The sequence below is a fragment of the Gymnogyps californianus genome, chromosome 1, assembly GCF_018139145.2.
Source record: "Gymnogyps californianus isolate 813 chromosome 1, ASM1813914v2, whole genome shotgun sequence".
Lineage (NCBI taxonomy): Eukaryota > Metazoa > Chordata > Aves > Accipitriformes > Cathartidae > Gymnogyps > Gymnogyps californianus.
This window is the reverse complement of record NC_059471.1, coordinates 162,088,575-162,103,870: the sequence shown is the minus strand read 5'-3', so window position 1 is coordinate 162,103,870 and position 15,296 is coordinate 162,088,575. Positions and strand designations below refer to the sequence as shown.

General features: G+C 49.9%; 1 protein-coding gene across 1 annotated transcript in view; it reads right to left on the bottom strand.

Annotated features, from left to right (window-relative positions):
• The window catches only part of CACNA1I (calcium voltage-gated channel subunit alpha1 I), a 166,306-nt gene that overhangs the window by 16,101 nt on the left and 134,909 nt on the right, over window positions 1-15,296 (bottom strand). Inside the window, exons 15-26 of the mRNA XM_050892893.1 lie at window positions 13,359-13,561; window positions 11,756-12,172; window positions 10,721-10,821; window positions 9,522-9,645; window positions 8,036-8,104; window positions 6,907-7,091; window positions 6,441-6,567; window positions 5,214-5,339; window positions 4,636-4,725; window positions 3,449-3,641; window positions 2,201-2,352; window positions 411-520 (exon numbers count right to left, since the gene is read on the bottom strand). Of these exons, the coding sequence (XP_050748850.1) occupies window positions 411-520; window positions 2,201-2,352; window positions 3,449-3,641; window positions 4,636-4,725; window positions 5,214-5,339; window positions 6,441-6,567; window positions 6,907-7,091; window positions 8,036-8,104; window positions 9,522-9,645; window positions 10,721-10,821; window positions 11,756-12,172; window positions 13,359-13,561 (1,897 nt within the window). The remainder of the gene's footprint in view (window positions 1-410; window positions 521-2,200; window positions 2,353-3,448; window positions 3,642-4,635; window positions 4,726-5,213; window positions 5,340-6,440; window positions 6,568-6,906; window positions 7,092-8,035; window positions 8,105-9,521; window positions 9,646-10,720; window positions 10,822-11,755; window positions 12,173-13,358; window positions 13,562-15,296) is intronic.

Sequence of the window (15,296 nt, the reverse complement as noted above, 5' to 3'; positions counted from 1 at the left end):
CAGCTTGATCTGAAAGCATGGAGCTGTGTTACTATGGTGCTATGCTTTGACTAATGGGCTCAGCTTTTTACGGCCTTACTACCTCGAATCAGCTTCGTTATATACGTTCTGCTTCAGCATGCTCCCACTTTGCCTCAAGGGCAGAAAAAAATTGCTTTCTCTAACCCCACCTCCTTTGCTTTCTAGCCTAACCAGCAGATGCCAACCAAGAGGCAATTTTTGGACAACTCTCACTATTGCCTAGGCATTGCAGCTCACGTGGGCTGAGGCTAGGTCCATGCTGTGCAGAACTGGGAGGCAGTCAGGGTGCTCTGCTACCACCTCACACTTCAGATAGGGATCCCATCCTCAAAACCTCCACCCCAAACCCAGTTGTCCCACAGCCATAGTTGACATAACCCTCTGCTCACCTGTCTTTGAAGAATCGCCGCAGACCAAATGCCACCAGCTTGAGGACTGCCTCCAACACAAAGACGGTGGTGAACAGGTAGTTGCAGTACTTGAGGGCGGTCTCCAGGGACTGCCAGCAGAAAGAGAGGGTAAAGAATTGAGGAAAAAGCAACATCAAACACATAACCTGTGGGAGGACTCTCCTGAGTGCCAGGAACTCATTGGGAGGTGGGGAAGCTGCCCCATGCCTCCTACCTACTTGAATGTGGAGGCTGCCTACTAAGGACAACCACCAGCTGACCCCTCTGCCCCATGTTGTTCTCAGGATCAGTTACTGCTCCTTTCTCCTGTACTGCTCAGCGTAATGGAGAGGAGGAGGCTATTGCAAGGAGAATCCACCAAGTACCATCAGGCTCCTCTTCTGCCAGTAGCCCATGCCACCTGGATGCCACCATGTGAATGGCACTGGCATAGCTATCAACCAGGAGTGAGGCACAAAGGTTACTCCAGTTGTGGATACATGTAATCTCTGATGGGAGGAAACCCCTCTGTGCCTTGGTCTGGGGCAGGCATATGTCATATCTATTAACTGTTGGGCTTCTGGTTCTTTTATGTGCTGACCCTTCTCCACCACCGAGGACCAGTGTGAGCAGCGGGCAGCATTTGGTGGCACTTCATACTGGAAGGGTTCGAAGCGCTTTGGCAAAATTCTTTAGCAGAGCCTGACAGCAGGCTGGCATGGCTGGACCTGTGTTCCAGGGGAAGGAGCTGAGGAGTAAGGAAGAGGAGTGACTTGTTCAGGAACAAAAGCCTGACGTGAGGATCACAACAGATAAAGGTTGAGTGTTCCTGAAGAGTAAAACTGGGCACCATCAAGTGCAGTTGGGCAAGATGGGCAAGAAACAGAGGAGCCTGGCAGTGGATTTGAATGAGGACAGACAGATTCAGTTCCTGATCAAAGCCTGAGCTACCTTGGACAGCATCTGCTCAGACACCAGAGCTGTTACCTAAACCGAGGGTATCCTGAAGAGAAAACTGAAATGCCACCGGGCAGATGTCATGATGAATGCTTTGTCTACATATGGAGGCAGAAAACTTCTTTGATACGTGCAGCATATATTTTTTCCATCAAAGGCATCTAGAACTTTGCCAGGAACACTGAGAGGTACATGGTCTTCCCCAACCAGAGTATAAAACTTATTTGGCCTTCAAGGCCCTTTACCGGGAATCACACCCTGCAGCTGAGAGAGGCTCTGCTCCGCGCTTTGGCCCTGCAGCTTCTCTTACAGAAAAAAGCTGGCTTTGTAAAGACATCCCATCCCATGACACACAACCAGTCACTCTAGTCCTCTCAGCTCAGGCCACATGGCAGGGGAATTGGACTGACATTTGGAAATCTGATGCAAAGCCTGAAGCTCCCAGGACACTGCTGTTTCCACCACTCCTCCTGTTAGGATCCAGGGGAACATACAAAGCAGACCAGGCAGCTAAATTTGGGTGACCCACATATCCACTTAATAATATAAAGCACAGAGACTTAATTGCACCATGCTTTCTAGGGGCCCAACTCTTGCTTAGATGCCTTCTCTCTATTGATTTTAATGGATAACAAGTGTCTGAGTAGTGGCTACCTTTCTGGATGCATACCAAACTCTTCACATAACTTGGCCTACTACATTAACTCTTGCAACACTTTAGCAGTATTTTTACTCAAGTGTCCTACCTATGGTGGTGGACAGTGGTCATCAGAGCGCTGTAGCAAAATAACATAATGACTAGAGGCAGGGCTTATCTCCATGATCTCACTCACCACAGGTTGGTTGTAGTGCTCCAAGGACATAGTGACCACGTTGAGGCAGATGATGAAAGTGATGAAGATGTCCAGATAGTGGCTGGTGCAGACCGAATGAATAAGGAGGCGTATGGGGCAGTAGGTAGCATAGTACGGCAAACGCTGCGCCTCTTCAGTGGAAAGAGGGAGATGGGCAGAGTTAGGAAGAAATTGGAAGAAAGAGAAATGGGTAAGAAACACTGAGGAGGGAGCAGGTATAAGAGTGGTGATAGGTGTTGAAAGAAAGGGGAATGAAGGTGAGAGAGAGAAAGAACAGAAAAAGGATAGGTAAAACATAGGGGACATAGGAAAGAGGGAAAAAAATGCAAAAAAGAGGAAAGTAGAAGTGGGGAAAAAATAAGTAGAAAAAAGACAAGGAAAGGAATGCTAGAAAGAAAATCTGTTAGTCTATGTTTGTGGGAATGGTGCTAAATCAGCATTTCATGCCTCGACAAGTTAAGATCACAAATGATAAAAGGGAGCAGATGGTTCCAGGAGAGGCCCCGGGGTGTCACAGGAGAGAGGGGAAAAACTGGAGCAGAGGAAGGGAAAGCATGCCCACAGGCTGTGAATGGAAGAAAACCATCAGTCTGGGGTAGCAGGGATGATTTCCAGGGGCAAGTATGCTTTTGCAATTTTTGTCTAAAGGTAATACAGAAGAGGACAGAAACACCAGGAAGAGGGCTTGCTTCACCACAGAGGGTCTGGGACCCCGAGGACTGACACTGCAACATTGATGGAAAGAGCCAGGAACAAAACACAGGGGTCTTCCTCTTTTTTTCCCCCTCCCTCTTCTTTAAATTTGGGTTTAAACACAAAGGATGGTCTGTCCAGGTCTTCCCCCAAGCACGAGCTGGGTTGCAGGAAGCCCAGGTGGGACTACCCCAAGCCCAGGAGGTGTACCGATATGTGCACGTCCTGTGTCGACAGTGCACGCCGGCATGTGCACGGCGTATTTTGGTACGTGTTATCTCCCGAGGGGCAGGGTGCTAAAACCCCAGCGGCTTCCCCAGAGTCCCAGCAGACCTCGTCAGCCACCCTTCTTCCCCAGACTGCCGCGGTGAGGTGCGTGGTGACACGGCAGTGGCACGGGGAGGAAGGCTGAGAGCACGGCCACAAGCGATGCATTTTGGAGACCGGTCCGTCGGGGAAGAAAAAGAAGAGGAGAAGGTTTTTCTCAGAAAACCTTGGCCTACGAACCGACCAAACACTTAGGCTGTGCCTTACTCCTTCGCTTCTTCTCCAGGCGGCGCAGGCGCTTCTCCTCCCGCCGGCGCGCCTCCTCAGCCTCCTGGTGCTGCCGGCATTTGTGGAAGTTCTCCACCACCACCCCCACGAACATGTTGAGCACAAAGAAGCTGACGATGAGGAGGAAGGAGATGAAGTAGAGGAGCATCCAGGGGTTGTTGTTGGTCACCGGCTGGAGGAGTCGGGAGAAGAGAGGTAGTGAATTGGTTGGATGTGCAGCGGTATGGAAATAATGGGGGTGGGACCTGCCATGGTGATTGGCTGCTGGGGAAGTGGGGAGGGGTTATAGAAATCAGGGGATTGGGCTGGGAAGAGCTGGGGCTACAGGCAAGGCAGTTTGTGATTGGCTGACTGGATTTTGGCATCAGCTGGCGACTGATGGAGCGGGTGGGAGTCAAGGGCAAGGGCCCGCCTGCACAGAGTCACCCACAATTCAGGCACAACCTCAGCCGCAGGTCGAGTACACCAGTATGTGGTAAAATGGGTGGTCCAGGCACCTGGAACACCTTTGGCTCGAGGGCAAGTAAAGACCACATCCACACCCCACCAAAACGGCAATGAGACTGGAATAGAAATGTCACTCAGGCTTGGAGAGGAAGGAGGCCCTGACTTTGACTGGGTCTCCTGACAAAAAGCCTACAAAGCCAACAGTGGTGCACCTTGTGCAGAGGTTCAGAGGTAAATGGAGCATCATCCCTGAGGTTCAAGCCTGTGGTACTGCATCCCATGGCAGATGTCTACACTGGACACTATCAAGGTCATTGCCTTAGCAGCAGAGGAATACGGATGCGGTGGGCAGCAGCCCAACAGTCCCTGCTTTACAGGGTATTAAAATAACCATCTGTGGGCCAGGAGGGAGCCAGCATGCCCAGAAAGGCACATAGCATTGTTGCTCCATCATTACAAACAGATAAAGGCCTGCTGTGAAATCCAAACTTAGTAGAGGGTGAGAATTACTACAGACACCCACAGCACAGCCACAGCTGTACCTCCCTGCATGGACCAGGACCCTGACCCCTTGCAAATAGGTGAGCAAAGGATTCAGAAGGGCCCTGGAAGGGACTCTTGATTTGAGGGAGGTGTCTGAAGTAGGACATTAAAGCATGCTTCTGCCTTACTAGCCCGAGCAAAGTGAAAAAGGTCCTTTCACAAGGAAGTCTTCATACCTGCTGGTCAACAGCCACAGCATCTAGTCCATTATACATAATATTGACCCAGCCATCCTTGGAAGCCAGAACAAAGAGGGACATCAGAGCCTGCAACATACAAAGCAAAGCAGACGTGGAGCAGGTGCATCTGGCAGGCTGGGAAAAAAAAATCCTGGGTTTACGCTCTAATACACACAACATTGAAATACTCTTCCTGCCTGTGTCTCTGCACACATCAAAACGTGCTCCTTCCCCCGTGGAGGAGGCGGGGGGGGGACACAGGAAGCCATGTGTGGCCAGACCCACCAGAGGAGAGAGGTTGTGAAGAACATCTGCTTCGCAGCAGGAGGAAAAAGAAAATCAAGCTCTCTGCTGCCACCACTTTTCTTTCCCCCGCAACCTGTAAGCATCATCCTGATACCAACCCACTAGTGACATAGCTTCTGCATGGATACCCATGCCAAATAACCGCCCCTTCTGGCCCAGGGATCAGGCTTTCCAGGCACTGCATCTGTGCCCCGGGGAGGGGTACATATAGGAGGAGACAAACCCTGTGCTGCGTTCCTATCAGAGACAGGGGCTGTGGACACACTCACTTGTCCCAGGTTGTCGAAGTTATACTTGTGGTGCACCCACTTGTAGTTGGCGGCCACGCAGTCGGACCGGTTGGTGATGTTCCTGATGTCGACTCCCAGGCAGTGGTAGAACTTGCCCTTGAAGAGCTGCAGGAGGGGAGTGACCCCATCAGCCCCTTTCCCCACAGGGTTCCCCATGCTCCCTGGGATGTGCAGAAGCTCCCGAGAAGGTGGGTGGGCTGCAGAGCTGCAAGCCAGGTGGAGCGTGACAGGCAGGGACGACCACCAATGTGATGTAGAGCACAGGCTCAAACATTGCTAAGGAGCCACCCTCATAAACCCACACCTGGCTTTTCAGCCTCCTCCATTGCCCCAGGCCAGCAGTGACAGTAAGCCCTTACCATCTGACAGCCTTTAGGGCAGCCTTTCTGGGTGCAATTAGACCCACTGGCCCAAAAGGAAAAAAAAAATCTATTCAGTCCCCAAGAGTAATCTCCCCTCCCTGCTTCCCAGTTACTGAGAGAGCTGATGGGAAAAGAAGACCTCATCTGAGGGTAAAGAACCAGAAAAAACATCCCCTGCTTCTCAGATACTTTTTTTCGCAAAGCTGCACTGCACTGCTCTGGCTCTTCTGCCCAGGGCTCCTTTCCCCATATGGAAGGTACTGGATTGTGCATTTGTACAGATGCATCAGAGCAGACTAAGTATAGCGCATTCCCTGAGATGGAAGTAACACCCACGCCCTTGCTCCTCTGCAATGCAACAGCCGAAAATAAAGAGGATTAAATAAAAAAATAAAAGAAGGTTGTGGGTGGATTTAGGGCTTAGAGCAAAGGGGAGAAACAGAGCTGACTGGAGGCAGGGTTCGTGCAAGCAGGCACTGAGCTGCTTGCCCTTGTGGTGTGACATGGACGTGCCCAGTGAGCCCTGTGCTATGCCAGCCCTGCGCTCTCCCTATAATGCTGACCCAAACCTTGATCCAACTCCTGCTCAGTGTGAGCGTTAACTCCTGTCTCACACATCCAGCGACGCCTGCACTCACTGAGCACCTGGCTGTCCTTGCTAAAGGCTGCAGGGACGTTGTAGTGGGAGACAGCTCATGGAGGATGGCAGGTGCAGAAAATTTTCTGGCTTGCCTGTCCCTCCTGCTCTGCTTGGTTCCCTGTGCCAGTGGTAGCACCTGGGGGTACAGGTGCCCATGGTAGGGGTGGGGTCACAGAGCCTGTTTGATGGGTAGTAACAACCTACCTGCACACCCAGGATGCCAAAGATGATGAAGAAAGCGCAGCAGATGAGGACAATGTTTCCTATGGGCTTGAGGGAAGAAATGAGCGTCTCCACCACCAGCTTCAGGCCAGGGGCTCGGCTGATGACTCTGGAAGGGAAGGAAGGGGAGGGGTGACAGAGGGACAGGGTAGGGATGTTTGGCCTAAGCTAAGCATTTTGAGCAGCAGCAGACCCCCACTCTCCCTGTGCAGTGACCCATCAGTGGGGTTCACTCGCCTGTGACCAAAAAGCCTCTTCTGTCCCATGGGTTGGTTGTCTGATGAGGTGCCTCCACGGCCAGAGCTATATGGCTAAGGGGAACCTCTCTGTGGCTTATGGCTTGTCAAAGACCACACTTTGCCTGGCACAGCAGGACCTGATTCTGGGACCCTTCCTGGGGGGGCCCGGTGGGAAGAGGGGGCTGAGCAGGGCTCAGTGGGACTCTGACCGGAGGGGACGTAAGGTACGTAGCAGCCGGAGGACTCGCAGCACCCCCAGGATTTTGGCACCACCAGCAGAGGCCACCGAGACCACAATGTCAATGAGAGACACGAAGACCAAGAAGCCATCCAAGATGTTCCAGCTGCTGCGGAGATAAGCCTGATCCCCAAAATACAGGCCTAGAGAGACCACCTGCAAGAGAGGGGAGAGAAGAGGGGGTTAAATGGCTCCTCTCCATGTTGCCTGGTAGAGGGCAGCTGTGGAGAGAGCAGGAGGATGGGGAACAGGTATCAACTCCACATGACAGTGAAGTGTCATCTCATCATCTTTTCCTTTCACCTGGAAGGCTATGAAGGAGAACATCTTTGGGGAAAGTGGTGGCACATAACTCCAGAAATAACAGGGCCATCGCGTCTTCTCACCTTTCCTCTGCCTCCCTAAGCAACAGGACATGGCAGGGAACATGCAGGAAAACCTTCCCTGCCATACCACAGACCTGGGGCAAGTCTCCCAGTCCAGAGATCACTTGGGAGGTAAAATTGGGCACCAAAACCCATACTTTGGCTCTTAAGGGGGTGGTTCGATTCTCAGCAGTTCTCAACACCAGCAGGTGCTACAGAAATAGCTGGCCTTGGGGAGAGCTGAACACCCTGCAAATCATGGCCATAATTCAGATATGAATTTTAGGGGTTTAACTTCAGGCACCCAGTTTTAGGACTCTTTCCCAATCACAAGAGGGGAATAACAAGATATCCCTATTGTTGCAAAGTACTTAGACACCTATTGAATAATTATCTCAACTAAGAGCATGTTATTAATATTGTTGTTATTTCCCCCTTTCTTGCTCCAGGAGAAAAGGAATGGACATTTGACATCATTACAAAATCCATACCTGAAGGCCAGCTATTCCTCCTGGATACTAAGATCCCTTTGGATTTAAAGCCTAGGATAAACATGCCCTCCATGCGTGACAAGAGGGGACTCAACCCCAGGCAGTATCTGCCTTTACCAAGGTAGAGGGAAGGACTGGCACACTGAAAAGATGGAAAGATTTTAGAAGGATGCTGAGCAAACATGAACCATGTTGTTCCTGACACTGGGAAAAGGCTCTGAGCTGTTCACCTCCAGTAACTTACCTTCAGTGTCATCTCAGCTACAAAAATTGCTGTGAAAATGTAGTTGGACACAGTGAGAAAGATTCTCTCCTAGAAAAAACAGAGAAAGGCCTCAAATGTATCTTGACTTCTTCTTGTTACTCTGTCATGCCCCTCTGATGAACTTGATATCTTTTGCTTTCCTGTGAAGAGTCTGAACGTTGGGGAAATAAGAGACATGTCCTTGGCAAAGGTCAGTACTGGGCAGCTTTTAGCTCATACACCTTAGCTCAGCCCTGAGCCACAGCTGGGACAGGATCCTATGCAACTCTGCAAGAGCACAGTGGATGGGATTTGCAATGCATCCTGCAAATCTGGTTTCAAGGCACTCTCTGCCCTGTTCTGCCAGTGCTGCTCAGTCCTGACCTGGGACTCCTTCCCGAAGGGCTGCTGAGCACTGATCACTGGATTGTGTGTATGTGCAGTGGAGTCTGGGGGTCAGCTAAGGCAGACATGCCAAAAAAGCCATTTCACTTGCCAGCTTGAGCCATCTCCAAGATGGCTCAAAAGCAGCGTGTATGAATGATGACATGCCATTCCTACAGAATGGAAGTTACTTCTATCTTTTAGTTCTCAGTCCCTGTTCTTTTTGCCAGTGATCTCTCAACCACAGGTACCTGGGGGACTCTTACTTTCCAAGAGGGAGGGAACTAGGATAACTGTATGTCATGGTTTAACCCCAGCTGGCAACTAAGCACCATGCAGCCGCTCGCTCACTCCCCCCCAACCCAGTGGGATGGGGGAGAGAATCAAAAAAAACCCTCGTGGGTTGAGATAAAGGCAGTTTAATAGGACAGAAAGGAAGGAAAATAATGATGATGATGATGATAATAATAATAATAATAAAATGACAATAATCATTCTAAAAGAATTAGAATACACAAAACAAGCGATGCACAATGCAATTGCTCACCACTCGCCAACTGATGCCCAGTTAGTTCCCAAGCAGCGATCTGCCCCTCCCGGCCAACTCCCCCCATTTTATATACTAGGCATGATATCATATGGTATGGAATATTCCTGTGGCCAGTTTGGGTCAGCTGTCCTGGCTGTGTCCCCTCCCAACTTCTTGTGCTCCTCCAGCCTTCTTGCTGGCAGGGCATGAGAAGCTGAAAAATCCTTGACTTAGTATAAACACTACTTAGCAACAACTAAAAACATCAGTGTGTTATCAACATTATTCTCACACTAAATCCAAAACACAGCACTGTACCAGCTACTAGGAAGAAAATTAACTCTATCCCAGCCGAAACCAGGACACTGTATTATAAAGTGGGTTGCCCCATTATAAGACCCTGCAGGGGAAGCACACACTATGTGAATTACTAATACTTGGGCATTTGAATAGATGAGTGGGAGCTGGTGTTTAATGCTGAAGTTCTTCCAGAGGTCATACCAGTGCCAGGAACACTTACGAACCTCTGTCAGGTGTTGTGCTAAAAAGCAAGTGGGAGGAAATGGTGCTCACCGTGCTTCTGTGTTCAATCTGCGGTCTCTCCAGGGCAATGGTGATGCAGTTCAGGAAGATGAAGGCCAGCACAACATAGTCAAAGAGCTTGTGAGCAATGACAGTTTGGCAGAGGAGGCGAAACCTGCAAGAGAGTTCCAGTAGGCACCTGTGCCTTGGGCAGAGCAAGGTTAGGAGCTATGAGGACAGAGAATTGAGAGGTCTGGCCAAAACTGAGCTGTAACATAGTAGCTTTCCTATCACTGATACTGATGTCCCTTGCCATGGCAATATCCCATGGTGGCCCACGGTCACACAGGGAGCCTGGAGCAGAGGAAGGGCAGAGCAAGGAGTTGAACTTTCATCCATTGCCCCAGTGCCAGATTGGTTTCCTAACCACTACAGCTCTGTGCTCCTCTCTTGCCCTGTAGAGAAGAGGTTGAGTTTCAGTTTTCCTCCCAAAGTCACACTTTGTACTACCCCAGGGCAAAGAGGCCACATGCTGAAAGCTGAGGAGAGGCAGGTAGGTTGGCAGTCATGGGGACCACACTTCTGTCCGCTCTGAAAGACACTGTGCCCATTAGCATCGGTGTCACACAGAGCAAAGAGCTCTCCCTCACGACCTGTAATGAAATCCCCTTCTTTTCAAGGGGAGACGCACATAGGTGAGAATACTGTTGGCTGGGGTACATGGACATTTTCTCCTGGTGGGAAGACCCCTTTAGCAGGAAGAATTTATCCCAAATTTCTTTTTTTAAGGCAAGAATAATTCTAACTTTGCACTAAAAGGTGTGTTGTGACTGCTGATAAGTTAGTACTGGGACTGAAAATGAAATGGAGAGACTGTTCTGGTACCAGGGGAAGAAATATCAGTATTATGGAGTCGTTAATAACACATTCCTTCTCCTTTTTGTGTTAATGTTAGTATTCCCTGCCTTGCTCTGCTATAAATATTTATGATTACACAAAAGAAAAATGGGATGATCCAAGAGGAGGGAAAGTCACAATAGCTATTTAGGATTCTCATCCTTCCTTTCATCTCCAGAATCAAGGAAGAGAAATGTTGCTTGGCTGTAGAAGGGGAGATGGAGGAGACAAAACACATTCCCAGCTGGTAAGTTTAAAGTTGCAACCTAACATGCAGCTCAGTGGATGTGGCCAGCATGGCAACAGAATCTGCCCCATCTTCTCAACCCTCTCATGGCAAAAACTGCACAAACCTGTTTTGTGGAGAGAAGAGATATATGGACCAGTCTTCCCGTAACTCACACCAGTCTGGCTTATAGACTTCCATCATCTTCCGGATGCGAAAGCACAGGCTCTGGAGGGATGCAGCAAAAGCAAGTGCCACTGGTTACCTTCCCACTTGCCTGAGAGAGGCACTCTTCCTTTCACATCTGACCCCAAAACACCACTACCTGCAGTTTGCCAGGTGCACTACCTGCCTTTCTTTAAGCCCCTGAACACAGAAATGGACTCAAAGAGCAACAAGCCACTGAAGAGGAGGTAGGAGCTGCTTTGCCAGGGCCTGTTTACCTCTTGGCATCTGGTTTCCTCCCCAAATCATTACAAATAAAACTGCTGGTGTCCTTTCTAGAGCAGGATGTTGTCCATGATGCCTTCTCAGAGCTGTCGGAGTGGCTCTGTTACATGAGGACAGTGTTTCCTCGCTACCTCAGCTAAACAAGAGGCCAGGACAGGAAGGCCTTCTGTTGGCACTTGGGCTTGGAAGTGATTAATTTCATACAGCATGTATGTCTCTTCAAATTTCTACTGACCCTCCTCCACTTCTTCACTCTTTGATCTGCTCACAGATTGGGCATTGCGGTCTCCCAGGCTGGCACCGCAAAACTCACTTGCCTTGTCTCTTGTGCCTGTGCTTCCTGCTCTGATCTGCTGATGTTCCCCATGCAAAGCTCTCGCTGCTCACACAGCCTGAACTCTCCTAGCCTGTAGGAATCGCTGGCTGCACTGCTCTGAAATAACAGCCCCCGAATGACCACGCACGTGCCTCACATCTGCTTTCCTCCCACCATCCACCTGTACAACTGCCTTGCAGGCAGCCTGACAATGTGGTTTGAGCTTGTCTGGGCCTAGAAGGTCCCATCTGCATTCAATGTTGTCCTCCAGCTGTACTTAAAGCACCTGTGCAAGCTCTCCCATTCATGTAGCAGGGAGACTGAAACTTGAGGATGGATTTGGGGTTTCCCACAACACTGCAATGTAACCCCAGATTCCCTCCACCAAGTACTCACATAATCTATCTCTTCATCATCCTCTCCCTGTTCCTTGCGATTGTTCATCTTTGGGAAGATCTCCTTGGCAATACTGGGCATTTTGCCATTGCAGTCTTGATGCTCGCTGGCCCCGGACGCTGCTCCCAGCTTACGGGTCACTCTGTGGCCAGATGGGACCGAGGCCAACTCCAGCAGGTCACAGGAGCCTTTGTTGTCCAGGGAGAGTGTCCGGCGGTGATGAAACACCCTTCCCGTCCCGTCCGGCTCCCCATCTGCCGCCCTGTGCCTTTCCCCAGACAGGAGGGATTCGTGCTCGGCAGAGGGAGGTTTGTGCTTCAGGCTGTGTCCCCGGGCCAGGCTGTTCCAGCTGGAGCGACGGCTCCCCCAGGCTCCGCTGCGGCCCCAGGCACCGTAGTGGGAACTCCGGGAGCTGGACTGTAAGAGAGCGGGACAGGGACTCAGTGACTCCAGGCACAAGGAGGGAGCATGCGATCCTATTTCAGATCACAGACTTCTCCCTGGGCCCCTAAGCCAGGAGGTTGCCATTTTTCAGCTGCTGAGGAAGTTGTATGGTGGGAATTTAGCAGCAATCTCTGTAAATCTGACAATAAATTGATAATGAGTTACCAATGGTGTTGGCTGTAATTACTTTATAGCACCATCTGTGTGCAAAGCACTTACAGGGAAGGTAATAATAAAGCCAAAAGCCAGGTGCCTGATGTTACTTACACCAGCACAGAGCAAGAATAAAGCTCTCCAAAAATCTGATTGGCAGCTTTTTATGCTGCCCTGGGGTAAAGGATAACACAAGGTACAGGGTGATGGATAATCTGACACACCGTCTTTGAGTACAGTCTTAGTAAAAGGAAGAAATGAGAGAAACAGGCTTGTTGGTTACAGTCTAGTCCAACCACATCAGCAACTTATCATATAGTACGTGGCTGCCAGCTCTCCCTGTTTAGAAAGAACAGGGGCATGAACCCTTTGAGCACCAGTGCACCCCCCCAAAGCTGTGTGCGTCAGTGGGTAGAAAGCCCAGAAGCTGATGTTACAAGGTGGACTGGTCTGAGATGCATTGGCTGGACAGCCAGCAGTGCTTGGGGAAGCACTAAGGGGCAGCAGGACCTGCTATAGGGAGCTCCAAGTCAAGATTTCTCTCTTCATTGTTACAAAAGCTTCCAGAAAAGCCATCTGTTATGGGACTTGGCAGTTCTGGCATCACCCAGATATTCCTATGCTCTTAACTCACTCAGGGCATAATTTTGTGTCCTGTGCTCTAGGAAAACAAGGAAAAGGCAAGAGGACAAAACATGTTTCACACTAAGAGGGAGACTCTGTCTCCTTGGTGTTCTCCCTCTCCCACCAGAAGAATATAAAAGAGTTGAATCCCACACTCAATCGAATATAGATCAATAACCTGGAAATAGACTTCAATAATCTGGAAATTTAGATATATAATGTGAACTGACCTGACTTCCTAAAGACAGGCAATGTGCTTGTGTTAGAAGACTACAGCAGCAGTGCAATCCTCCACAGCCATCCCCAGATGATGGCAGAAAGACAACAGAGTGCTTGGACTTCAAAAGAAGGGTACAACACACATTTCTACTCACTCACTCACCAAGGACCGCTGGTCATAGGTCATTCTCCCCAGGGACATCACACTGCTCTTCCGGGAGCCAACAGCAACACGGATCTGGTCAGGCTGCAGGGAGTTATGCGAAGAGCTGGTGACCCCCCCAGCAGCCACTGGTGGGTTGGAAGAGGGCAAGGATGGGTCCAAGTGTCCATTAGGTGTCACAGGAATTGCACAGAGCTTGGGATCTGGGTGGAACGATGCAGAAAGAAGAACGAGAAAAGAAGAAGGTGGGTTCCTCACTATCCAGTGACTGTTTTGATGTCCAGAATATTAGCTGTTTAGCATCAATCAACATCAATTCCTTCTAATTTAGGGTGTTGTGGCAAAAGCAGTGCAAGCTGGGAAGACTTTGAAGTATTCTCCTCAGTCCCCAAACCTGACCACAGCTCTCCTTAGGGCCAGACAGACGAGCAGAGTGCTGGTCAGGCAGACTCAAGCTGACAGGCAGAGCAAGAAGCCAAACCCTGGCAGCAAGGGAAAAAGAGTGTGCTTCTGCATGCCAAGAACAGACACGTGCATCTTCAGGTCTGAACAAATACCACCGACTGTCAGACTGGCTATTAAAAGCAGTTAGGCTGAGACACTGAGGAAGAGACTAAGATGTGGGGGACCCGTAGCCATCCATGTATTGAGGTTACCTTTAAACTCTTGCAATCATACTCTTCATCCCAGTCTATCCTACTACACTGGGCCTCTTCAAATGACTGATTATTGACCTTGAAGATCCAGGATACCTTTGAGGGGTATGTTAGGTGCTGTGGACGACCATCAGCATTTGTCGAGATGGATGGAGAGGATGGGGTACAGGATTTTAATGCCTGAAAGGACTGGAACAATCATTTTTGTTTGACCTATTGTATAATGAAGGTCACATATCCTCACCTGCATCAGAGCCATGAGTGCACCAACAGGCTCTGTAACCTCTTTCCCCATCTGCCCTCCTAGGGGTTTGGCTGCCTACATTCAAGGTAAGCTCTGATATGGTGCAGCCCTGTAACCCAGGATCAGACTGCTGTGAAAACAGCTAAGTTGCAGGGAACAGCTGTGACAAGCTAATACCGGAGCCACTGCTCCTTGCTGTGGGAGCTGCATTTAAGCTCAGACCTGTGCCTGTGGTCCTTGTCTGAGTTATGCTGTGAGTATGCTTGTTCCTGTCCTTGCACCTTGCTGATCCTGATTTTGTCTTGCTGACTGGACTTCTTGGCTTGACCTCAGACCTGCCTCACCACTATGGACTTGCCTGGCAATCACTGAACCACTGGCTGACCCTGGCTAGCGTCAGCAGACCTGCTCTGCTCACCTTGTGCAAGTACTGTGCCTTTGTCGGTGTGGTCCCTGCCCTCCTGCCTGGCTGTCTCTCCCCCTCAGCTCCTGGCTCGCCATCCATTGCGGAGCAAGCTACTCTTGCTGCTCGCTGCCACCAAGTCCTGTCTGAAGTATAATACCTCTTGTAGAAAGACTTGCAGTCTTCAAGGAAAGACTTCGAGGGGTGGAGACCTTAGCCGGCAGTTTGTAGGCAGACTGTTCCAACAGTTAATTATCTTTCCTTAAAAATATGTGGCTTTTTTCAGTCTGAATTTGTCTAGCTTCGGCTTCCAATTTTTACAATCTCATTATGCTTTTTTCTGCTCAATTAAAGAGCCATCTACCATCAGAAATCTCTCCTTATGGTCAGCACTTACAGAGTGTGTGATCAAGTCACTTCTCTGGTTTCTCTAAGCTTCATTAGCCTCTCGCTGTGAGGCAAGACTTCCAGATTTGTCCGAGTCCTTTCTAGTGTGTTGGTATCCCCTATGCAAATGTGGGTCCCAGATTTGGACACAGTGTTCCTGAGATGGTGCCCCTGAAGCTAAGCAGAGACAGTCTCACTTCTCACTCCTAGTTGCCTTTCTGTAGGTCATTCAAGAACTGCTCCCCTTA